This window comes from Engraulis encrasicolus, chromosome 16 (assembly GCF_034702125.1).
Source record: "Engraulis encrasicolus isolate BLACKSEA-1 chromosome 16, IST_EnEncr_1.0, whole genome shotgun sequence".
Lineage (NCBI taxonomy): Eukaryota > Metazoa > Chordata > Actinopteri > Clupeiformes > Engraulidae > Engraulis > Engraulis encrasicolus.
The window spans coordinates 1,642,367-1,669,011 of NC_085872.1; the positions used below are offsets into that span (position 1 = coordinate 1,642,367).

At 41.8% G+C, this 26,645-nt stretch overlaps 1 protein-coding gene across 1 annotated transcript in view; it reads right to left on the reverse strand.

Moving 5' to 3' along the window:
• Positions 1-24,160, reverse strand: part of nr3c2 (nuclear receptor subfamily 3, group C, member 2) — a 78,820-nt gene extending 54,660 nt beyond the window's left edge. The window contains exons 1-2 of the mRNA XM_063218223.1: positions 23,751-24,160; positions 20,095-21,980 (exon numbers count right to left, since the gene is read on the reverse strand). Coding sequence (XP_063074293.1) covers positions 20,095-21,950 — 1,856 coding nt within the window. The 5' untranslated portion in view covers positions 21,951-21,980; positions 23,751-24,160. The remainder of the gene's footprint in view (positions 1-20,094; positions 21,981-23,750) is intronic.
• Between the last annotated feature and the right edge of the window lie 2,485 nt (positions 24,161-26,645).

Consider the following 26,645-nt stretch of genomic DNA (forward strand, 5'->3'; position numbering starts at 1 on the left):
GTCAAACCTTTTGAATGTTAGCTTTATGAATAAACTGGTCACGTTCAGATGATTAAAGCATAACAGGCTAATGCACGCACTATCAGGGCTCAATTTAAATATTATGTTTAAATTAAGTTGACCTGTTGCTAGGATGTTTTCCATGTGCCCCCTTTAAAAATCGGAGCCCCTGCCCCTCCTAAGGTCTCTACATGACACACACACACACACACACACACACACACACACACACACACACACACACACACACACACACACACACACACACACACACACACACACACACACACACACACACACACACACACTAGGGTTTCTCGATTATTTCAGACAAAATTGATATCACAATTTTTTAGACGATATTTCTTTTAAAGACAAATAATTGTGCTAAACAATTCACAATCACAACCCTTCAGCAGTGTGAGGAGAGCCATAGAGAAAACACAGTGGTGTTCTACATGTGTGTTGGGTAGCAAGTCTCCTCTGTGCTCGCAATGGCTCAAGTGGAGGGGAATGTATTGTAGAATGTAACCTACCTTTTGGCAGTATAGACAAAGGACAAAATATTGTTTCAACTCGATATTATGAAATTTGATATGGTTTGACAGCAATATTGATATCACTATATTAATTCTATATATTAATTGCACAGCCCTAACACACACACACACACACACACACACACACACACACACACACACACACACACACACACACACACACGCACACACACACACGCAAGCATGCATGCACGCATGCACGCACGCACGCACGCACGCACGCATGTATGTACACACACCTCAACCAAAGATGGCTGCTTCATCCACTGGCTCCTGTAGCTGATATGTTTATCACCTAATGGGGATCCTAATAAAATATCAAAATATCCTTTGGACCACATGGCTTTTGGAAGTACAGTGTAATGTCACACCTGTCATTGACTTGTTAAACTCTCACAAATACAACCATGTGAAAACATAAAAGTAAAATGAGTGTCGCCAAAACTTTTCACTTACTGTAAACACAATTTGTTCAACTTGTGCAATCACAGAGACTAAAAAAGCCTCAACACTCCTTTCTGAACAAAATGGCCAAGATGAACTGTGCTAAATATGTGGCCCTCTTTACCTCAACAAGAAGATATGTGTTAGGATAGGGCGAGGTCAGAACATTTAAATGAACACGGCACGACCACATGACTCATCTCATTCCGCCCCAGGTGAAGAAAAAGCATTGGTTTGGTCTAAGATCACCCATATAAGCACAGGTGGAGGAGAACAATGGATGTTGGTCACACCTGAGATCACAGGGTGAGAACCTGTGAGTAAGAGGCACACGTGACCTGGATTAAACCTGTGAAAGATCTATGGCTGGAGGAAGAATGCGGCCGCGGAAAAAGAATTGGACCTACTCCTATTCGTCTGAATGAACTACTTGGCTTGCTGTGCCATGGCCTGGGCTAGCCGCTTTGCATGGGTAAGCTGATGCTAACTTCCTTTCCTTGGGGCCACACTACAGGCAAAACAACAATAGTATGTCATATCAAGTTATTACACCACACATAGTTTAAGGCCTAATTATGCAGGTAGGCTGATAATAGGCCGAGCCGCATAATAATATGAGAGATAGATAGAATGTTGAGCTTCCGTTAATTTTGAATGGGCTGTCTCAACGTTCAGACGTGATTATTTCTCGATAACCGAGATAAATATCACTCATACAGTATATCGTGGTCGTATAATAAGCGGGATAATGTATTGTCCATACGAGACAGTCGGGAAATCCCTTCAGAGTTGGGATGCTGTTCGAACTGCCAGTAAATATTTTCCAATAGTCAAGTGTGGACAATACATTTTCCCTTACATATATGCAACACTGTAAAATACACAAGTATACAACAAAAACCAAGTCCCACAAAAAACATGCGAGACACATTCAATTGATGAGGGGGTTATGCTGCTTTCACTCATCAAGCCTTGGCAGAGTGTGCCTGCATAACTCTTTGGCCTTGGGCACTGCCAGATCAGGTTGACCACTACAAACAGGCATTCAAAATGGCACATGTGTAGTCCATGTGCCAGCCCTCGGACAGCATGCTTTCCAGGAACATTCTCACTCCCTCTGTGGCACTTGCTCTCTATGGGGCCGACCCCCCACCCCCCACGTAAAGGTGTGTAAGTAAAATGAAGCATGCAATAGTGCCTCCACCTATTCTATCGCTGTGTAAGTCGGTCATTTGCGTGGGAATTGAGCAGTGGCGCACTCCGGGAGCAGCAATCCGGAAATTAGGGAGTGTTGCATTAAATTCATCTGAAGTGTATTCTCCCTTTGACTTAAGTGTGAAATAAAATATTGCGTTTGATGTCGACTGGGCCTATATTATTTCAGGTTATCTGCCTAAACAACAGAATTCTCTTTTCTGATTGGCTGATGGGGTGGCCATTAATCCCTGAGAACCCGTCAGGCGTCAGGTGTGCGACGCGCATAGAACCTTCGCTTGGAATGCCGACGGTGTCTAAGGAAACCATGCACATACGGAAAATTAAATAATCACAACGGATATCAAACGAAGATTCTAGATGCGTAAGTTAGACGCCCACATAGCAACTTGCAACTTGCTCACAAGATTCTGGTGCAGTTTACATGGTTCCTATATCTTAACAGACAGTAAGAGAGTAAAAAAGTACCCTACCGTAACGGCAGATAAGCGGGATAACGGCCTTCGAGGTCGACTGGTTATATGTGCTGGTTATACGTGCTGCGCACGTCGCCAGAGTTCGGTGCTGCCACCTCGCCATTAACCTTGTATAACCGGTCACCTCGTTGGCCGTTATCCCTTACATAGTTGACAATCTAAAATACAGACATTTAATTAATACAGAGTCATTTAATTTTTGGTTATTGGTCATAATTTCTAAACTACACAGTTCCACGTGATAACCAATTATAACAAAAGATGTTTGATTAACTTGATTTCACCTAGTGCTTCTTTAAAGCATAGGCCTAGCCTATAAACTCTTTAAAGTAGAGATGCACCGGATCCAGATTTTTAGGATCCTGCCGGATACCGGATCCACTGCTTAAGATCCTGCCGGATCCGGAACCGGATATCGGATCCTACGAAAGGGTTGAAACACCTAGCCAACTCGCACACATGGGCCCTTTTTATTACGTTGGCGCAAACTATTTTTAAGACTCATTGGCTTACTGCCACACTGCCTTCAACGGCCGCTTCCAAAGGGCTTTCACTCCATGCAGCGATTGGGGTTGTGAAAGACTGCCTGAAAAGCCTAGGCTACGTAAAAACTAGAGATACTCCAGATCCTGATTTTTAGGTAACTGCCGGATACTGGATCCACTGCTTAAGATCCTGATAGTCTGAAAAACCCTATTATCCTGCCGGATCCGGAACCGGATCTTGGATCCTGTACATCTCTACTTTAAAGCCATTGTCTTGATTTTTTCGCTTTGACTCCATATTAGGCTTATGTCTTTCATATTATGTAGGCCTATATTATTGTCTTTCACTCGCACCATGGCTCCGTACTACGTCTGGTACCTGTGGAGTGATGTTGACCGGTAGGATTTGCGCCGGTGTTCTGACAAACGGTCCTGTATTGTAATTTTATCCTACTGTAGGATGTTCTGTCAGACATGTCTGTTAAACGGTCCTACATCGCCATAGATAAACGTCAGACATGTCTGTTCAACAACTTTAAAGTTAAATCATGATTTTTTCAAAAATGTCCCTCCTGCTTCCTGCAATCGCGTCAGATCAAACAACCTCCAGACCATGAATACGAAATGAAATGGTAGTATTATGGGATGGTCAGGACCAGGCTACTCTACCTCTAGCCTGGGAACTCCCATACTGCCTGCAGTTCTACACAATTGTTTCGATCTGAAAGACAAATCTCACTTGTGATTAGGTCTGGTGGTAACCAGACAACTCTACCACAGCCTTCGAGGACAAATATATTTTTCAGCAGTAACTCAGAGTAAGTCAAAATTAATTTCAATTAATTAAGAGTCTTCTGAAGGCCTAAACAGACCACAGAAGCTGAAGCAAACATTAACATTTCTCTGCAGATTAGCCTACACCTATTTATGTGCCAGCATGCCAAATGCAAGCTTTTTATATTGTACAGCTGTTACTCTATATGGCCTTCAGAACTTTACAGAAAATCAGTGACTGAACAAAAGTGACACCCCCTTCTCCTACAAAACAGTCAGTAACTTTTTGTATGTTTTATCTTTTTGTATGTTTTTTACTTGAATCTTTGAAAAACTCTTTATTTTTTTGCAAGGCATGTTTGTCTGTATTGTTATTAATCTGAAATGTGATGTGTTACATGTATTTGGAATAGGACCCCAGGAAGACTAGCGAACTGCTACGGCATAAGCTAATGGGGATCCTTTAATAAAATAAAAAATAAATAAACTTGAAAAGGAAAACACTTCAATGTGTGGAGACTTGTTCAATTGGCGTGGAATGACCCCTCTAAATGAGCTTTTTGTATAGTTACTGAGGATACTGCAAATACAGATGCTAGGACATAAGCATTGGGTGGGGAAGATGTGGGCGTGTTGAAGGAGCTCCTACTTCTTATGTAAGCAATGAAGAGATTTGGGGAAAGCATAAGGTCATCCAGATTCAGACAGCTTTCTCTCCTCCATAGTCTCACTGTCGGGCGGGTCCCCTGCCACATCACCATTCCCATCACGTCGCCCTTTTAATGAATCATAACACTGCACCTCTGCCACTTTGCCCTCTCTGCTCAAATAAAGCAGAACCCCACTAAACATCCACACTGCTCAGAATATCTTTCACATCCCATCCTCTCACAGCCCACCAAGATGTACAGTAGGCAATTCAAAACTTTTCACTCTCCTCACTTTCCCTGAATATTTCATTGTCTCAGCACACACTGGAGTTCATTGTTCAAGGCACATTTAAAGACCAAGAATATTAGTGTAAATACACGACATCCTCTGTGCAACTCATAAATATTTAGGGATACAGGCAGTGTGGGCAAGGTAGGCAATCCCTTTTGGGGGGAGGCTAGCCCCAAGCTTTATTTTTCCAAGAGAGAAAAAAAACCCTAGTATTTTAATAGAAGATGTCCTCCTCTTCTGTTGTTGACAGAATATAGGCACTATTAGTATTCTTAATAAAACCTATTCCCACAACCAACCATGGTGTTGGAGTAATAGTATATTCCCTTTCAAATCATTATGTTCCTTTTAAAGATTTTTTAATTACTTTTGTGAGCTTGAGAAGTCTCTAGCGAGACTGTAAGTTATTCAAGAGGAAACTACAGTTTTTTTCACAGAACGATACATTTCTTCTTAAATAAAGGACTTTGCGAGAAGGCATGCTGCACCTCTGCTCAGCATTATGTCATCTCTCATGATGCTTCATCTCAGAAACTTCTTATGACCTAATAACACCACAGTACCACAGCATGTACACACAGTACACAAGATGACCTGCATCACAAGAGTGGTGGCTGAACTGTGATGGCCAAAATGCAAGTTCTGGAGACCTAGGTCTGAACCCAGCTGGATCTCTGGGGTACCAAAGGTGCAATTTACCACGACTGGGTAATTCTACGCGCTTCTGTTTTATCATCTGTTGCATCGACGGGAGACAGTCAGGAAATCTTAACTGGAGAGAAGACAGTGGAGCAGCACAGATGTAATTATTTTCTTCTTTTAATCCAGTGCGCACTAATGTTTCGATGGATGTATCCTCTTCATCAGAGTCCAAAACGAGGTACTTTTTTGCCTCAACTACTGGCATAGAGGGTAAATCTGGCGAAGCCTCAAATATGACAAGCTGAATGTAGAAGTAACTATTTGGTGGGAGAGATAGAGACAGAATGATCTTATGGGTAAAACAGTAGGCCTATATCTCTGGCAACCAGAGGCGTAGCTGCAAATTTTGGGCTCTATGTACAATAAGCTCCAATGGACACTCCCCCCATATAATGCATCGACATAAATCACACACTGTGTGGGCTCCCTATGTGCTGTACACCAGACCCAACCCCACCCCACCCCACCCCCCCGTACGACACCCCTGCAGGCAACACAGCGTTTTGTGCGAAGTGCTCTTCAGCACACACTTGCATTGGCTAAAGAAGGCTTTGGGTCTGTAATTGGATTACAGGGTGATCAGCAAACAAACTGAATAAGAGGTAAGACACAAGATCAATGTAGAACTCCAACACATTGCGTACATGTGAACCACAATACATAGGGCAGTAGCATACACTGAAGCCCTTATGACTACTGTTGACATGCTATGCTAACATGCTATTTTTAAAACTAAAATATTGGCCTGCACACACTGGTATAATCTCTTGTACACTACCTGTAAGCAAACTCTATAGCCTAACGTATGACATTTAAACCCAAATAATTCTGTGAATAAAAGGGCTATGCAGTCCTGCAACATTCCATCAGCTCAACAAAGGGGTGTTAGATTAGACTGCTCATAACGTAAGATTATGCTCATGCATATTTTAGCACAGTAACTAATCTCTTTCTAATCTCAGTATTACTATAAACAAACATCATGCAACTGCTAGGTCTGTCAGATCTGGAACAGCCCAACAACAAGTGCTCCGACACTTTATCTTGGTCCATTCTGAGAGAAAACAGAGACCATCCCTTCATCATAAGAGGAAAAACTTTCTCTTTAATTTTTATTTTAAACTATGGGATACCATGAAGAGCCACTGGAAACAAACACTGACTTGAAGTCAAAAGAACAAAGTGCTGACAAAGCAGATGCTGTTAAAACTGACTGCATTATTGACAAAATAACAGATTGTGAAAATAATGTTAGATGCACTGTTGGGCACAAATGGCCAGTATTAAATATTCTTTGGAAACCTCTTTACTTCGATAGTCCTCATGAGATCCCCAGGGATTTAAGAGCTTAAATGTCATTCTCATTAGATCAATGTCCTTCACATTAAGCACCAAAGCACAACATAATACTTATGTAGGGCAGTAGTGGGGGTCAGTCGATCCAATTAGTGGATTGACTGAAAAATGTCAGCTGTTCCGTCCATTATTATGCCAATTTAAATGAGCGATAAGGTAGGCATTTGTATGGGCCACACAGATGTGTGTGGCAGTGTGCCATTGTGGAGCATACAGTATAGGCCTATATGTCATCTGAGGTATGTAAGCCACTGCACACAAACAAACCCTCTCGGCCTGCCTGTCAGCAGACATGACCATAATGCGAACCTACTCCTCACCCAGTCACGCAGTGTCAAAAGTCCACATGTAGATAACATATGGGGTGGCCCTACCGTGGCTCTAACGGTAGGGCACTAAACTGCTATGCCGGGAACCAGGGTTCAATTCCGGCCCGGGTCATTTGCCGATCCCTCCCCGTCTCTCTCCCCACTCATTTCCTGTCTGTCCTTCACTCTCCTGTCCCGAATAAAGGCAATAAGTCCTCCCCCAAAAAAGATAACATTTGGGGTGGACAGAAAGATATGCCTTTTAGGACAACATGAAAAGTGACAAATTTCTCCTGTCTTATTGATTTTCAGTTCACCTCTGAAAACTATGCATGCCTCAATGGTCCTGGATATCATCTGGCTCAAGTTCTGATATTGGCACCCTTAAAGAAGATTAAGAAATGTTTAGATTAATATCCTCATGGCTAACTGCCAGAGATGCAGAGATAGAGAAATTATGGAACCATGCTTGTGTTTTAAGGGAAAATACACTATTCTGTGTTTTAACAGTGCCCCTTTAGGCAGTTATTACTGTACAGTAGACAACAAAGGATCCAACTAGTGTATGTTTTCTTTGGTGCCTGCGTTGAGCCTTTGTGGTGCAACTAATCTCATTATGGTAGATTTAATCAAGACCATGTACAGATGGGAAAGAGAATGGCTGTGCTATTATTTGAATACATAAGGCATAGATTACTGACTATACATTAATTTCCTTTCTAAACCTCTTATCACAGCTATAAATAGGGCAGAGTCTCTGTTTCCATCGCAATCCCATTCCATTCCAAAGTCAAGAAGATGTAGGAGACAATTTAAGTAATATGGACTGCTTTTCTGAGATGCTGTTGAGATGATGGATAGCGAAACATGGTCCCAAATCTCCTCCCTTCCAGTCTTGTCTGCTCTGTGGCTTGCAAGTGAGCTTTGATTTCCTCCCTCGCACTGTCTGTGGACTGTTTGTCTTCTCCTCTCCTCACTCTTGTTTAACTGCCCTTGTCTCGTATCCATGCATGCACATGTACACGCACGCACGCACCACCACGCACGCAGGCAGGCAGGCAGGCAGGCAGACAGACAGACAGACACAGACAGACCTCTTAAGAACTTAAGAACATGTCTACTGAGTTGTAAAGATGTAAAAAAAATCCATTAGGAGACAAGATTTTCCCTTCTTCCCTTCCTCCATCTATGTGACCAGTTTGCTATGCTACAGTATTGTGTACACATGTGTGTGTTCTGAGGTTATCCTGGGAAAGTGACTCACCTTCTCTACTCATATATGGTTTACCACATGCAAACCCTAAGCACCTGCTGGACACAGGCAGTAATAAAATGATTGCAGGGTAAACACAGTGTGATAAATGCCCGTCATCCAGTCCAATGTAAAGGCCAATTACCTAAATGGGGCCATCCACAAGGTCAGCCCACCGGCATCGTCTGACCACTGTGTCTTCAGAGACCCAATTCAATCCCACCATACGGCAGTAACCTGCTTGCCACACTCACTGCCCACACCTATCATTAATCACTGCTGTCTCCCAAACACACCACGTGCCGCCAGCCAGCTTTTATCTATTTACTTCAACAACAAACTACCTGACCTTCACGTCAGGCTCTCCTCTGAGTTCTCTCCTCTGAGTTCTACACAGATCAGAAATCTCAGCAAAAAAAATAAACACATTTATCCTAGCATCCCTTATCCCACCAACTATTACATCTCCTTTAGATGCTCTAACATATCCATAGAAAGGCAATAACCAACCCAACCTAGAAAACAGTGGTGGATGATACAAATCAGAGACAAGAAAGCACAATCTGGACTTTGTGTCAAAAAATAATCTGTAAGGCTGAAATCACAGTGAATAGGAAAACAAAACAGCACTCAAAGATTCACAAGCAATTTACCCAAACTCTGTTCACTTCACTGTTTCAACAGACTTTTTGCACCTACAGAAAACTAGGAATGGAAGTACCGGGAGAGTAAAGCCTTACCCAAAGTAGTATGGGCAAGTTAGAGAGCCCCAATATTTGCAGCATATGTTGTGTCTAGAGAGCAATGCAGTGGAGAGGAGAGAAAGGGTTCCCTAAGGACCTGTCCCATGTGACTTGAGGCTTGTCCTCATTTTTCCACACCATTTTTGTCCTGAGGGGATGATTTGTGACTGGGGCCTCAATTCCCTCTCTACTCCCCTTCCCTGGAGCAAAAACATGACATCCAGGACACATCGTATGACTCAGCAGCTTTCTCTTTCAGCCACTTTTTTCCTCTGCAGACATTGAAAGGCCATTCTTCTGTGGACTCCTTTGACATCGTTGAATGTGGAATATCATGGTTGGTTATTTGTTTTAACAACCCATAGTGACGAGGGATTAAATATTATTTTATTATTATATTATTTAAAAGTATATCCTTCAGGTAATGCCTACAGTGGCCTAATGGTGGACTAAGTCTGCTTGTTTATTGGCTTGCAGTTGTTCTTTTCTGACCCCTTATGCCAGGTGGAATAGTGTGCAGCATAAAAATGAAAAACAGCATCCAATGTAGCATCTCCTATTTTCACAAAGATCAAGCACACTAAAAGTGTGTTTAGTTCAAAATCTTTGTTCAATTCTTAAATTCTTGTGTCTATCTCTTGCACTGTCATTTTTTCTTAAGGTTCAATATGTTGCCAGTTGTTTATTGGCTGAACTCTTAAGTGCATCATATGGTGAAGTCATTGTCACTACTGGATTCTTCTTTAAATGTTTTATGAAATAAGGGTGGGAAAATGCCACTGAGGCAGTAGAGCATGTTTGATGTTACACCAGAATCTAGATTACAGTTAAAACTAGAGATGTCCCGATCCAGGTTTTTGCACTTCCGATCCCATACAGATATTTTATTTCACTTCCGATCCGATTCCGATACCGGCCGATACCGATACCGGCCTATCGAAGTATTTAAGTTGAAAGTTATTTAGCCTACTTACTTTGTTGTCACAGTCATGTTGAAAAGGGTTTTTACTCTTAGTAACAACTAGTCAACTGAATTAGGTGAATTTGAGTAATACACAATGGTTTGTAATGAGAAACTGACATGTTTTTTCAGATATTAATAAACACAAAACAGGAAAATGGATCGGAATTCTGGATCGGATTTTTCCGTGTATGCCAATCCGATAACGATCCGCATTTTTTGCCAATATCGGCAGCCGATCCGATCCATCCGATCCGATACGACATCCCTAGTTAAAACCAAAGGGGTTGCAGGTTTGAATTCCACCTTTACCTCTCCATTCCTCCCTCCACAGCCTTGACTCTGTGTGAGTAAAGCGCCCACACATTGCTTCAGGTAGTATAACCAATACCCTGTAGTAAATGTATAGCACTTTGGATAAAACCATCAGCTAAGCATTTTGTAATGTATTGTAATGTAACAGTATATTAAGACTTCAAAACTTGGAGTGAACAAAAATACCCTACACAGATCCAACCAGCACCATGCTTTCCCTTCATATACTTTCTCAGATTTGTCCCTTAGAAATTGGTTTTGTTTTGCCCAGAAAACATATTGATGACTGAGTGAGGTGATTTTTTAATTATTGAATTAACTGAGATGGGTCCTGCAACATAGCCCAAGTCTAGACTGTAGCATAATTTAGCACTATTTGAAAATGCGGAAACACTTTATTTTAGGGATACATCTATTAACACTAATAAATACAATGTTCCTGTATAAGTAACTTGTAAGGCATGTACAAAGCAAAATCAAACATTTGTTAGGCATGTATTTGCAAATGTCTTGTTCATGCGCAATAAGGGATTTATTACCAATTTAACCTTAGTAAGGACCTAGTAGGCCTTAGTGTTTGCTTAGTACACGCCTTACAAGTTACTTATGCAGGCGTTAACATTGTATGTGTTAGTGCTTATAGATGTATCCCTAAAATAAAGTGTTACCGAAAATGCATGTTATGCCTAAAATAGGTCCTTGATTGTATATGTAGCAATAAGACGGTTAGTAACTTTCATTGTGCTGCCATGTGGGTGGGGAACGGATAGGGGCCACTGTCTATCATGTGAAGACTGACTCACATGACCTAGTAGTGGGCCTACACTGAATGAGGCTGAGTGGGTGTAGTAGCTGGGTGTCAGGTTATTTCATGGGTGTGTGGATTTGCCTGTGAGAAAACATCAGGGGTTGAGTGAAAAGAAATCCATTTTCCTACCCTATAGTCACATTAAGGCCGGTACCCAGAGTGTTATCCTTTTAATTGTCTGTTCTACCATCATGACATCATACATAGGCCTATCATTCTGGAACCAGTTTGACAAACTCCTCAGTGTCAGTCAGAACTAGTTTGAGAGGCACACATACACACACATACACATGCAATACTTGGAACGCTGTCAGAGATACCTGAACTTTGAGCCCTGACACAGATTCCAGAAATATGGCAGCATATGCTGCTGGAATCTGAGCGTGTCGGTATGAAGGAAGAACTCGGAGTATGTCGTCCGCCTCAACAACAACTGTGAAACAAATGCCTCAGCTGCAAAATGAATCTCTGCACATGGGGTGCCGTGATAAGAAATGCGGGAGAAATTCAATTTTGTGCTAGAATAAAAGGGGCGAGGGGGAGAAAATGTAGCAAGCAACTGTAACATCAATTAACCGTGCTAATGGGGAAAGTAGGATATGGTTCATTGCCATGGAAACAGTGTTCAGTCAGAATGGGCCATTGAACATTAGAGTGCAGGCAACCCAACAGCTAGCCTAGTGGTCCAACACGGCGCCCCACACTGAAATGGGTCAGAGCACCCATTCAGAACCCGGGAAGCAGGAACATGCTGTCACAAAACCAGTGACAACCTCATTCATAACAGGACAACCTTCTGTCAAGTGGAACACATTATTGCTATGAATTAAATGTACTGTCTTGTGGGAATGATGTTTGGTTTTGTTTTTGTCTTCATACCTGACCTCTAAAGCGGCTATAGGTCTATTGGAGAAGTTAGGCATGTTAGGAATTTATCTTGTATAAACAGTCCATATTATCCCTGCACATATGAGTCCAAGTTAGGCCCAGAACTAAGATGAAACATCAATTTGTATTTGTGTTTAAAGGGAAGGGATATTTCATGTGTAAGAAAGTACACAATTTCACTTAACAAACCCTGCAGAACATTAGGGCTCTTTCACATCCATAGTGCGGAAATTGAGATGATCTTATGTGATTGTGTGGTGTGTCAAGATGTGTATTCTGGTATTCAGGTCTGATTTTCAAACTGGGCAGTCTGTGGCAGCCTATAGGATAGATAAAGCATGCAGATAAAATACTTTAGATTATTTAATTACTACATTTCTTTCATTATATTTTTCTAAATTGTTTTGCACAGATTTCAGCCATCTTATCGCATGGTAACCAGATTCAAATAAGTCCATTTACGTATTAATGGCCATGATACATACAGTAGGCATATGATAGAAACAATGACAATAGATATAATGCATCAATTAAACTGAGTGGCCAAGCTTGCTCCTTTTTGATAAAACTACGTATACTACTATACTATATTAAGCTTTGATATTTTTTATCTGTCTACGTGTAAACACAGCATGTGGATACAAATAAAAACAGCATTGTAACAGGTGCATGTTATATCCCTAAGAAGGATAGTTTTAAAACCTGAGTGTTCAGAGATTTCTTAATCCCTGTTTAAGTGTAAACAATTGGCCAAAACGTATGTGTTTCCAAATGTCCATATATGTGCGAACAGGGTATGGGGAACATACCTATTTTCCCAAGGCCCTATACATCCCACAGGGCTTTAAATTGGCAATTTGAAGTTTGAAAGTGTCATGTCATGAAAGGTAAATGTGAGCATCAGAAAGTGTTAATGTGAGCACCAAAAATCCAAAACAGTCTGGTGAACATTGGACTCAGGGATCATAGGGATGACCCCTAATGCTCAGTCTGTGCTGAGGCAGTCACTAACATCACTTGCGTCGTCTCCAAGATGTCTACTACCTGATAGACATGATTGTCATTTATTTAGAGTACACTTAATTTTGATGGACCCTTTATCATTTTGTTCAGTTTACAAGGACTAACATAATGCTGCTGTTTCACAATAGTATCTTCATGTGGAATAACTACTGCAGCAAATAAAATAATCTGGCACAGCTTCAGTACGTAGATCTAACCTTGTTAATTGTGAAGTAATGATTCACAGGAGTGTTTGGGTCCATTAAGGTCAGATTTCCAGATTCTGATCAGAGCTTGTGAGCAATTAGCCACTGCGATGGTGTAAACCGATATTGACAGCCCATTTGACTCACTAGGTCAAGGGCTTCAAGGGCTCAGCATACTGCATACAGACTTACTGTTGATCCTAACTCTAGGGATTGCAAACATTTCCTCTCTCCCAATGTATTATAACCTCCCAAATAACTAAAACGAGCTAGTTTGCGAATGCACAATGCCAATGTTCTTCGACAGCAGCTTTTTTGTCATGTGTCACATTACATTTTATAATAACCTTCACATTTTATCATCACATTTCAATAGTCTTAGGCATACTGCTGAATTTCATGATAGCCTTTTCCAACAAATAATCCTGTATGTGATCAGACATATTGATTGAAATCTCTATAGGTACGGGTGAATTCAGGTAAATTGGGCAACTTTGGGCCATTCACTTATATGCAAAAAAGTGGCCCAATTTACCTGTATTTACCATATTTTGTATAATTGACTGCATTAATGCCTGCCTGCCTCATTCATTTCACTTTCTTAAACTGTCACTTCAGTGAGGAATTGCATTTTATAGGTCCACCTCAAGTCTGAACAAAGAAAAGCATTGCATTGTTTTCCCCCACCGACGGCTCTAAAGAAAGAGCTTCTGTGCACTTTCTAGGTCACATTCTATGTCATGCGCCGGCCATCTTTAAAGATTTATTGGGCATATTCAAATTCAAAAGTGCAGCACACGTGTCAGAAAAGGAGAAAGGAGCGAGAGAGAGAGAGAGAAAGAGAGAGAGAGAGAGAGAGAGAGAGAGAGAGAGAGAGAGAGAGAGAGAGAGAGAGTGAGAGAGAGAGAGAGAGAGAGAGAGAGAGAGAGAGAGAGAGAGAGAGAGAGAGAGAGAGAGAGAGAGAGAGAGAGGGAGAAATGTTGGAAGCAGACTGATAGTTACATAAAATGAGCGTGGAGATTTTTCTAGTCTTCCAGTTGTGTTTCACCCCCTTGCACTTTAATTGAGCCAGCTAGGCTTGACCTACTTTGCTACCCAAGCGGAACAATTAACATTTTTTGAGGTGTTCCATTAATGCTGTCCATTTCTGCCTGCTCTTAGTGACAATGAAGCCTAGGTTTTAGTCCTATCCACTGCCTGAAACTGACTTCAGAAAAACGCACTCAGCACTTGAGATATTCTCGAATAAATATGGTACATGATAACATATTTAAGTCATGTTATATTATTGTTGTATCATGTACAGCAGGCAACATGAACAATAATATAATATATTATAATAATATAAACATAAAATGTAAGGATAATAATAACAATAACAATAACAACAACAACAATAATAATAATAATAATAATAATAATAATAATAATAATAAACTCTTCTCATGAAGTGAATGCTGTTTGTGTAATGCATGTTCTGTATTATGTTGCCGTGTTAAAGGTGTTCTTTATCCTGCCATATTTTCCCACTGTAATATACAGTAGTTACATTGTTTGGTGCTTACGTTACTTTGAGACATTGCAACTTGCACTGAGGGAGATTTTATTGTAGATCTAACATTACATACTGTAGTTATTAGATTAATCTTTGTGAGATGAGCACTTGCTGAGGTACTGGCAGATATACAGGTTTCACCCGCCTCATGGAAATTTGGCTTGGGATGTTCTCAACCTGTTTTAGGTAGAAGTTCAAACGAGGACAAGCATCTCTATCCCAGAAAACCTTGCGAACAGCGACCACATTTCTGTTATTGTGCCAAGTTTTTTTTTTTTACACGGATTTTGTGGCTGTGTGTGTGTGTGTGTGTGTGTGTGTGTGTGTGTGTGTGTGTGTGTGTGTGTATGTGTGTGTGTGTCTGTGTGCTGTGTAGCAAATACTCTAATAGAATGCCTTACAATTACATCGTTACTACAATTGACATTACAATTTCAATACTGTCAATGTCAAGCTTGTTGTGTTGCTTTCTCAATATTCTTCATTCCCTGTATGTTTATTCCTTTTCCACTCTCCTCTCTGTTCATTCCATATCTGCAGGCACAGACACGTAAGACACATGGCATTGGACCCACTTCCCACAATGCACCAGCACACAGTAAGCGAGTGGGATTTAATAGGATGCTAGTACCCTTCCACATCTCAATTAATCAAATCAACGTTGCTGTTGTTTATTCATTTCGTGAAAGAACATACAATTATGTTCTTATTATTGCTCTCGTGGGGAATACAGCCATTCTGAGGAACATTGGAAGTTGGCAAGGGTCCAGTGCAAAGACCTCTTATTTTACAAATGCTGAGAGGGTAAAATGTCATGCCAAAATGCTATTCTGTTTCTATAATGTGCAAATTGTCTAATTAGAAGGGCCATAATCATACACAATAACTTTTTTCATGTTTTTATAAAAAAATTGAATTGGCTATGTGCAGTACCAATAAATATGTTAAGCGCTGCTAACTAATCTATTGATTTGCTGTGAGTCAGTTGACAGATTTCGGTGTTCATTCTGTCCCCCTATGAGGAATTAAACAGTAACATGCAACATGTTTGAGTTTTTACTTATGCAGGAAGGTCCAAGAAACATGTGCAAATCCACTGTCAACTACAGTATTGGAAAACATTGTGGAACAACATCTGACTGATCTTATGACATGATAAAAGTTAGTGCCAGGAGACCACGTCAAATCATTGAGAAAGACCAGCTATCCTTTATGCAACAATGACTATATGCAAATTTGCTAAGAATTTGATGAACAGTTGTATAGTCGATATACTGTACTTCATAGTATAATAAACAGTAGGGCCCTTTAAAGTGAAGAGTCAACTAGGCCTACATTTCTGTTCAAAAAATGGAACGGGGTGGGGGTGAGTGTGGTGCAGCGCACTAAACCCCCCACATATGGGCTTGCATGCCCATGGGAACTCAGGTTTGAGTTTGGCCCGGTTCATGTCCCAAACCTGCCCCATCTCTCTCCCACTCTATTCCTGTCATACTCTCAACTCTCCTGTCAACAATTAAGACATAAATAATAATAATAATAATTAAAAAATGGAACAAATGTTATTCAAGTATGAATGACCAACTTAGAACTCACACGACGGTCATTTCACCCTACTGATGTGTATTGACCTAATAACTCAAAGGTGTCAAACAAGGTCAGAGCTGGAAGAAGATGTGTGATACTAAACAGAAAAACTACCGGTAATATAACACACAGCAGTAAAGGTCACTTTTTAATACAGTTTTATGTAATGCAGTCTTATTATGCTATGTCTATGTGTAACGGAGGCCAACTAGCAGAATGTGGCGTGGAATGTTAGTAAACCTCCCTCCCGAAGCCTCAATACAGTGCGGTAGCGTTGGGCTATCGGACCGGCCCTTTAGCTCAGCGGTCTCATACTGTCCCTCCTATTGCCGAACGGATGCTTTAATGAGGTGGCGAGTTCACGGCTCCGAGGGGGACAGACTGTGCGGGAACACCTCTGTTACAATGGTGCCGTTGACCCGGGATGGGAGTGAGGTTTTAGGGGGGTGAGTGTAACGGAGGCCGACTAGCAGAGTGTGGCGTGGAGCGTTAGTAAACCTCCCTCCCGAAGCCTCAATACAGTGCGGTAGCGTTGGGCTATCGGACCGGCCCTTTAGCTCAGCGGTCTCGTACTGTGCCTCCCATTGCCGAACCGATGCGTTGACGACAGGGCTTGACATTCACCTTTTCACCCACCAGCCACTGTGGCTAGTGATTTTCCCAAGTCACTAGCCACTCAGCTATTGCACTAGCCACAGATTTGATTTTTTCCCCCCTTAATCATGATAGCGCATATCTAACCTCAGAAGATGAGGTGCTAAAGCAAGATGAGCGTAAAGCTTTCTACATGGAAGTATATCAAGCAAATATAAACTAAGTAACCTTTTCTTGAACTTACATGTAAATACATGATACACAAGGGGAAAACAACAGAATACTATGATACCTATGTCATACAAAGGAATAAGCTGCCAGCCAAATTGGCTAGTGACACTGAAAGTTGTACTAGCCACAGCCAAGTTTCACCAGCATTTGGCCGGTTGGCCGGTGCCAGTGTCAAGCCCTGGTTGACGAGGTGGCAAGTTTGCAACCCCGAAGGGTACGGATTGCGTGGGAACACCTCTGTTACATACAGAGGTAAATTAAAACACGTTCCTACACAATTCTACAAGCTTCAGATTTTGTCCACTTAACAAACAGCAAAGAAAGATTATGTCATCGCATCTCCTATGCCGTGCGTAATGTCATTTGTTCAATGTCACTAATGACAAAACAGGGCATGTCATCACTGGGAATATCAGCTTCAGTGCAGTAGCTGGTCAAAAGGTTTCTTGAAGTTCTCATAACACTTTTCTACCATTGGAATAGAAGGTAAATGAAGGTACAGTACATAGTAAACAGTTTACTTCTATGACCACTGATTGTACTTCTGCTGCTATGTGTGTGTGTGTGTGTGTGTGTGTGTGTGTGTGTGTGTGTGTGTGTGTGTGTGTGCGTGCGTGTGCGTCCGTGCGTGCGTGCGTGCGTGCGTGTGTGTGCGCATGTGTGTCTGTATGTGTGTGAGAGAGATTGTTGTCAATGTCTTATTTTAATGTTTTTAGCTAAACTCCACATTGGAGACTGGTCAAACGCAATTCTAAACTTCTGTGCTAACCCTGTTACATAGATTTTTGACAATAAAGTACACTTGAGTTGACTTGACCTGAAATAGGTAAAACGTGTCTCAGAATCTCCGGCTGAATACAAAGTAAACACAAAAGCCTTTTATTTTGTACTTTAAAGTGTCTTCACCTGTACACAAGGGAAGAGAAGAGAAGAGAAGAGAAGAGAAGAGAAGAGAAGAGAAGAGAAGAGAAGAGAAGAGAAGAGAAGAGAAGAGAAGAGAAGAGAAGAGAAAAGAAGAGAAGAGAAGAGAAGAGAAGAGAAGAGAAGAGAAGAGAAGAGAAGAGAAGAGAAGAGAAGAGAAGAGAAGAGAAGGAGTTTCTGGTCAACACCAGACTTATAAAAACTGGTGCAGTTTGGATGTACTGTTACTGTCTGTCTATCAACAGAGAGAGAGAGACAGGGGCAGACAAACAGAGAGACAGAGAGACAGGGGCAGACAAACAGAGAGACAGAGAGACAAAGAGTGAGAGAGATAATGTGATGTACAATGTAGCATGTGTCCCTGCCCACCCTGAGCTAAGCTGGATCTTATTAGTAGTACCATGGCAATTATCCTGTCCACATTACCGCTTTCCTGTATTGGTCCCCTTTACATTAACTGGCATATCATTCTCTCCACGTGACTTCTTATGCCTTACTCCTTTATATGAATGGAGTGCTTGAGTTTTGAGGTTTTGAAATGTGTGACACCAGAAAAAGTGAGACAATGACCACAGTGCAACAATTAGCAAAACTACACACACCATACCCACACTCACATGTACACACACAGACACACAAACACCAATGCACACACACCAATGCACACACCCACACACACACAGCCCCACCATCTTTGTGGGGCCCTCCCAATGACTTCCATTCATATTAACCCCAACAATAGCAAAAGAATGCTAAACTGTGTCCAAACCAAAACAATCCCTAACCTTAACCTGACATTGAGGAAATGTTTTTACACTTTTACTTTCACCAAAGGATGTGGTTTGCAACTTTTTTATGTTTGAGGTGAGGTACCACATAAAAACCAATACAACCAGTTGGAAATATAATCAGGTATGCATCCATGTATCACCCAGTGACAGGCAGCCATTCTATTGAGGAACATCCCAACAGTGACAAACCTCTTTTGATCTCCATTATAAAGACTTAATGAGACACTTTCCTAGTTAAATAAATACATACATAATATATATAAGACTGGGCCGGTCATCATATCTCTGACAGTGCCTGGTTATGATCTTATTTATAGCCCTGTTGTTTTACATGACTGTTTGCTACTTCTCTTGAATCCAACTGTGTCCATTATGTTTGGCTGGAACAAATAAAACTGAAATTCTAATTTTGCCTGGTCTTTCTTCCACATGTTTGTATATTATGGCCATGTACTGTATTTTTGTTATATTATCATTTTATTTTTTTGTTGCTATATTATATTTACTGTTCTTTTTAAACACATGCCTATGCAGATGCAAACATATATGTTCTTTTAGAACACATACAAATCTGATTATATATCAATGTCACATTGTCACTTAGATTAGTGAAGGAGTACACATTGCAAAAAAGGCTAAGGCATAGAAAATACTTGAAGCCTATTATTGTGTTACTCCTGTCAAAACAACCCCACTGCAAAATTCATATGCTGTATATTACAAAGCCGTTGTTAAAAAACTGCAACGTATCCACTGAACAGTGTTGAGGCAGTGTCTTTGTGGAAATCATCCTCCTCCTACACCTATATTTGTAAGCTCTACTGGTAACCTTCTTCTCACGCAGCCTAATCCCCATGAACGATGTCATGCTGTACATGCCCAATGCACCAGTGTCTTAAACTATTCCCCGACAAATGGTATACTACTGTACACTCTTAACATGCATCACACTTTTGTTTCATGTAGTGTAATTTTTACCTGGACACGTCAGGTATGCAGCTTTGGCCTGGATAACCCTCCCCTCTTGCAGAAAATCCCCCCTGTGGCATTCCCGGCCGTGATTTCCATGATTCCATCAAAGCTGTGACCGGGGAGATCAGATTCATTAGTGGGTTTGTCTGGTCCCGAATGTCATGCCGTGCAAACGACATTTTTCCTTGTGCTCCGATCTGGTAGTGAAAGGAGTGTCCTCCTGAGTTAACACCAACAATGGCTGACGTGGGCCCATTGCTACTGCTCTCAGGGTAGTAGCTGCCATTGCTGGCTTCCTGCTTGATACCCTTCACCAGACTGCTGTGGTTGGGGAACACACTCGGCTCATAGTTGCCATTTAGAGAGGAGATGGGTGGTCCCAAAATGCCAGAGAGGCTATACTCATCAATATTATCCCTCAAGGATAAGTACGTGGTCTCTGAGGTGGGAAAGAGGCTCAGGGGGTGCTGATGCGACTCTCCATAATGTTGATTTAAGCAGACGTCATCCTTGTTGGGCTCACTCTTGATGTGCGCCACAAACGGGGGAGATGAAACGCTGCCACTTTTATTCCCACCAGTGGCAAGACACGGACTGAAGTCTGGATCAGGTTCATTTTTGATGTACTTCACCATTCCCATCTGGTCCAAGCCTACGCTGTACATCTCACCGTCTATACGCTCCACTTTAGGGAATTCAAAGACTTTAAAATGACTGGTTTCTTGTCCTTCTGGACTATGAGTGTCACTCTGCACCAAGCCGAGACCACTAGATGGGCTCGAGACCGGGAACGCAGACGAGGGGGCATTTCTGGGGCTTGCCAAAGACATGGTCACCCCTGTAGGTGGACTTGACATGCTCGGTCTCACAGTGCAAGAGCTTCCTGTGGGGCTGGAGACAGATGACCTCATATTGGCACTGCAAGAAGGTGGCGAGCGAACGCTCCCCATGCTCTGGGGGCTTGACAGGGGCGATCTCATCACATTCAAAGGGCTTCCCAGGGGTGATCCAACTGTGCCTGTCTCAACAGGGCTACAGGTGGTTGAGCTCCTGCGATGGACGTGGGCACCCAAGCTTGGAACACTAGTCATAGCAGTGGAGTTGACCGGACTCCCAGTGGATGAGCAGCCAGCGCCAAAGTAGGTCGGGCTGGTGGTGGAGGTCACCATGCTGTTTTCTGTTGGACTGGACATTGTAGAGGATGGGACAAGGGAGCTGGAGGAGAGAGCATTTGCTAGGGCTGAGGACACCCCTGTGCTTGCTTCCACTTGAGTAGACGTAGCGATGTGAGACCCTGCTGCAAATGCTGCTGGAGGGGGACCTTTCACTTTTGGGCTCCCAGAGGAGCTGGCCTGTGTGTCCTCGAGCACTTCTCGCCCAGAGGATGGGTACAGTTTCCCAGGGCTGCACTGGCCACCCTGGGCACCCTGCTGAGCACTGAACCCAAAGTCGGACTCTCTGGCGGTGTTCATGTAAAGGCCCATAGACTCAGCCACAGTCTTGGAGAGCTCTTTCGAGTCATTGTCTGACTTGAGGCCCTGGAGGGCGTTGCTGCTGCTATTGCCAAAAGCGGGGAAAGAAAAAGTTTGATTCTGGTTCTGATTCTGGGAGACGCAGGGCATAGGCTGCCGGTCTGGCTCTGCTCGCTTTATGCTGTTCTCCTTGCAGGCAGCAGCAGAGGCAGTGGCAGCATTGGAGGAAGCAGAGCAGTTGACGTTCACAATGTCCATGAGGACGTCACTGCTGCTGCTCAGACAGCCCCCCTCTGCACTGCAGCAACGCTCCATGGTACTCGGCACCTGAGCCCATCTGTTCTCTGGGTTGCTTCCTTCGAAGAAACTTTGGTATCTTTTGGTCTCCATGAATGGATCATTGATGCACCCAGCAGGCCTCTGGGGAAGATGAAAGAGGTCAGTTGGAAACAGGGAAACACCTTAAATTACGATTTGTTATATTACCAAAAATTATATATGTTCTGGAAAAGACAAGTACCATTATGCAGACTGAGGTGTGTGTTAAATGTCACTTAGGAACTGTGATTGAGAATCATTTAGAGCTATTCGTCGCAAAAAGCTTAATGCCTATTCCCTGAAATGAAATGTCATCTTATACAATAACTAATAGAGAAAGCAAAATGCTATTATAGTTGGGAAATAGTAACAACTCTTGAACAAATTCTAATTATATAGCGTAGGGATTAAATCGTTCCAAGTTGTGCTCTCTATTTCCCTATCTCTCTCTCTGCAGAAGTGTAGGCGCGTGTATAGGTCTTTGAAGTCTTGTTTACGGCGGGAGTGTGTCGATGAGAAATACGAAGAGACACGAGCAAGCACGACTGCTGAGGAAGGAGGGGCTGCGAGCTGAGACCTGATCCGTCTGACACATGATGATCCGGATGCCACAAGCCTTCTCTCCAGTGTAGTCTGTCTTTACTTTACGCTGAGTAACCATAAAACTTAGCTGGCAAACTTGGACAGTTAAGGTCACCACAAGGCGTCTCAGTAAATTCAGACTACATGCACACAGAATGCGAGATTGAAGTTCGTCTTTCACGTCTGTAACAAAGCTTTTCTAATTTTGAACTGACAAGATAGATTTTTGAGTTATCAGATTATAGGTATTGAAAACGACAGTACGTAGGCCTATGGCTTTAAAACACATGACGTCCTCCGTTCTCTGTGATCCCGACCCCAGGCAAGCGACCATTGGACAAGAGTAGACTCGGTGTCGCTAGAACTTTCATCATGTCAGTCGCGGATTGGTTCGACTCTTTTGTCACTCCAACATTTATTAGCTTTGCAGCCACAACAATCCTGCGACACTTGAAATTTAGAATATCCAGAAATGTTCAGGAAAACACACACTAAAGTCTTGAAACATACACGTGGACATTTATTTTAAAACAGTCTTTATGCCAATATGCCAACAACTAGGCCTAATTGATGATTCCAGAATTACTGACATGTCAAGACAACTTTTTCATCCTTTGAAGTCAACCTAGTTATAGCTACGCGACAGCACTGAACTGCAAACGGGTTTGACATAACCTAAAGTGGCCTTTTATTGGCATATAGACCTATGAGTGTTATTGACAAAACGACCGATTGGACATGAAAACAAAAAAGTTAATCAGTGCGTAAGTCAGGTAGGGCTCGCACTTCACAGCGAAGGTGCCTCGATATTACAGAAGCATTTATAGCTTCAAGTTGATACTGTAATGCGTTTAAAATAATAAAATCTAAGGATATCAACATGCCGTCTTTTTACGCAGATGTGTTGACTAAATAAATAGGGCAGGCTATGTCTGCTATTGCCACCAATTCTTCAACGTCCCAGTGGCATTTTAATTAGGCTAGATAAACTATCAGACTCATTTGTGTCTGCACAGTATTTTAATGAAAACTATTGATAGGCTATCACCACGAAGCTACTATTACGCATACTGTTTTGCGGTCTTGCTGTTAGTGATGTGTTCGGATTTACATCTTGGCGTTGGTTAAACAGGTTTTCAAGTTGAAGTCCAAAAGCTGAGCAGCTGTCAATATAATAGTACCGAAATATGTATGTAAGAGAGTAGCCTTGACTGGTGTCGCAGTTAATAACATTTAGCCTAGAATTGAAAGACGACAATGTTCCCTGAAGCTGTACACAGAAGTCCTTACCTGTACTACGACATCCAGTTTTCTTTGGTGACTGTTGTAGACTGCTGTATAGCAAGATTCCCGCAAAGGTTTAGAAATGCACTGGACAACTACACAATAAGTATTTCTTCCTCACTCTACCCACAATGTTGGGACTGTTATTTACTCTTGACGTGCATCCAGTAGTTTCAGTCTGACAGCTGAGCGCAGAAGTACTCGCAGCTGCCAATTTCACTCGCAATCCTTAATAACGCAACGCTTTTGACATTTCAACCGTTAACGACAGCGCGCATTGCATTACGAGCTATTTACTGATCAGAAGCACCATGAGAGATTTCCCATTTTTCTTGCTTTCTAACAGTAGACTGATCAAAACAGCTAAGCAGTTGGACTGACTTGCAGAGCAACGTCATAGCCTACTGCTCATGAACCCTCCTACTGCAACGAGTGCAATAGGGACACGGGAGGGGGGAATGCGCTCGTTCGTTGGCTGCGCGCTCAGGTACGTTGTTACGACCGTGAAAAGTAGGGCACGGCATTTTAATTACGCAGGTGTAAATCCAAACATATAGGACAGTGCTATCCTGCTTATATCTTCATAAACTACTGTAGTATAAAATATGATGTCCTTGTCTCATGAGTAGGATAAAGTTTAGTATTTTTGGGTACACACCATCGCCATAAGTCATTGAGATAAAGGATGCATTAACTGAAATTAGGGCTTTCCAATAATAGACATAGCATAACTCCGAAGCTTACCCTACTGAAAAAGTCAGGAATGCTTCTGGTTTCATTAGCTTCCTTGCTTAGATAGATTTGGGCTAAGGAGGTAGGCATACCAGAGCAATTTCCACTGCTATTTAAAAGCATGTGCCCAAACACGGCAATCACCTACATCCAAATGTAAACTGACAAATCATTTTAGCACATCAGTTTTTTTCTTTACACAGTGGAAGAATTGTGACCAGGGGTCCTTCGTCATGTAAGCTACTACACCCTCTCTTGTTTTCCCCTCCATGCACGCTGTTTCTCTCTGTTTGTATAGGTTATGTTGCCTACAGCGATGTCTGAATACACTGACATTGCAGCCGGTTTTAAATAATGTCATAGAAGGACAAACATTAATCCACCAGATGGCGTTATATTTCAAAAACTGCGTTGACTATTTTTTTTTCTCTCTCTCTTCTCTCTCTCTTTTCTCTCTCTCTCTCTCTCTCTCTCTCTCTCTCTCTCTCTCTCTCTCTCTCTCTCTCTCTCTCTCTCTCTCTCTCTCTCTCTCTCTCTCTCACACACACACACACACACACACACACACACACACACACACACACACACACACACACACACCAAGGTAGAAGCTATTTATATTTTTAAGTGAAAGTGAAAAGTAAAAGCCCATTGGGAAACTCCAACTCCCATTGTCATTGTGACACAGCACTCCACAGCACACAAGTGAACACTGCACAATGACTGCACACAACGAAATTGCATTTAAGCCTCACCCGTGCAAGGGGGTAACCCTCAATGGCGCCCCTAGGGAGCAGTGTGGCAGGACGGTACCATGCTCAGTCATGGAGGAGGATGGGGGAGAGTACTGGTTGATTACTTCCCCCACCGGAAATAAGTGGAAATAGGAAAAATAAAACATGGCACAGTCTGCTAACATTATAAGTTGTTTAATGTTTAGAATTTGAAAATGGTTTCAGAATTGAATATCTGATGTCAGATCTCAGGCAGGCCTTGTTGATTGTGCTCACCAACAGGAGAAGTTGGCTGTAAACAATTTTTAATGGAGAAATCCTTAATTTTACATGAAAGTAGAAAAAAGGCATTAGGCTTCTCCCTTAAATGCCTTTTGAAGATTTTTTTTGTCTTTTTTAAATTATTTGATAGGACAGTGTGAGAGGTGAAAAGGAAGCAAATTGGGAGGAGAGATGGGGAGGGGTCGGCAAAGGACCTGGGCCAGGAATTGAACCCGGCCCGGGTCAGCCGCATGGCAGGTGAGTGCCCTACCGGTTGGCCACGGCAAGGCCCCTGAAATGCCTTTTATTTGGCTGTTTATTTAGTTCTAATCACCATTCTTATATATAATTTCAAAGTTTATTGCTGATTTGTTTGTTTTGTTTTTGTTTCCCCCTTTTTGGTCTTTGTCTTTCTGTTTGTTACTTCTTCAGATTTCATCAGTGATTCATTACTGAACGACAAATTTGCTTTAGATGGTGTCAAGCATGTGAGCGATTCTACTATTCCCCTACGCTTTTGGCAAAAGCAAAATGTCAATTATCAGTATTTTTTTTCAACTAAATGACCTAGGTGTTTACATAGTGTATATATTTAAGTTTCCAAACAAACAAATTGCCAAGCTTAATCTTAAATCATTTGATAAATACTCTAATGAAAGCGAACATTTGCTTAATTATTTTGTCAACAGTGTTATGGACAAATACTATGTCATTTCAAACATATATAAAAATACTACAGAGTTGAAACAATATATGTTTGAAAGTGCTTATGTCCCTTAGCAGTAATGTTGTCTTTAATCTGTGCAACTGATATAGAAAAAGTGATTGTTGAGCTTCATAAGTAGGATTTTATGAGTCACTGTGATACAGACTGACACATTTTTCATCATAAATCCCTGTAACGTCTGATTTGAATATAGTCACCCTCCTTACACAAGACTTCCTTCTCCAGAGATAATCCCTAGTGTATGTTCATAGGATTTTTCCAACACATAAGGGATCAATAGCGCAAAAACACTTTCAAAACAGTCAACGGTGTTACTCAACGGTGTTACGGTCAACAGTGCAGGGGAACAAGTCGGCACTTTTTTAGGAGAAAAAACAGAGCAGACAAACCCATCTCCCTAGAACACAAATTATTTAGTTTGTTTGTCTGTCAATATGGATATAAATT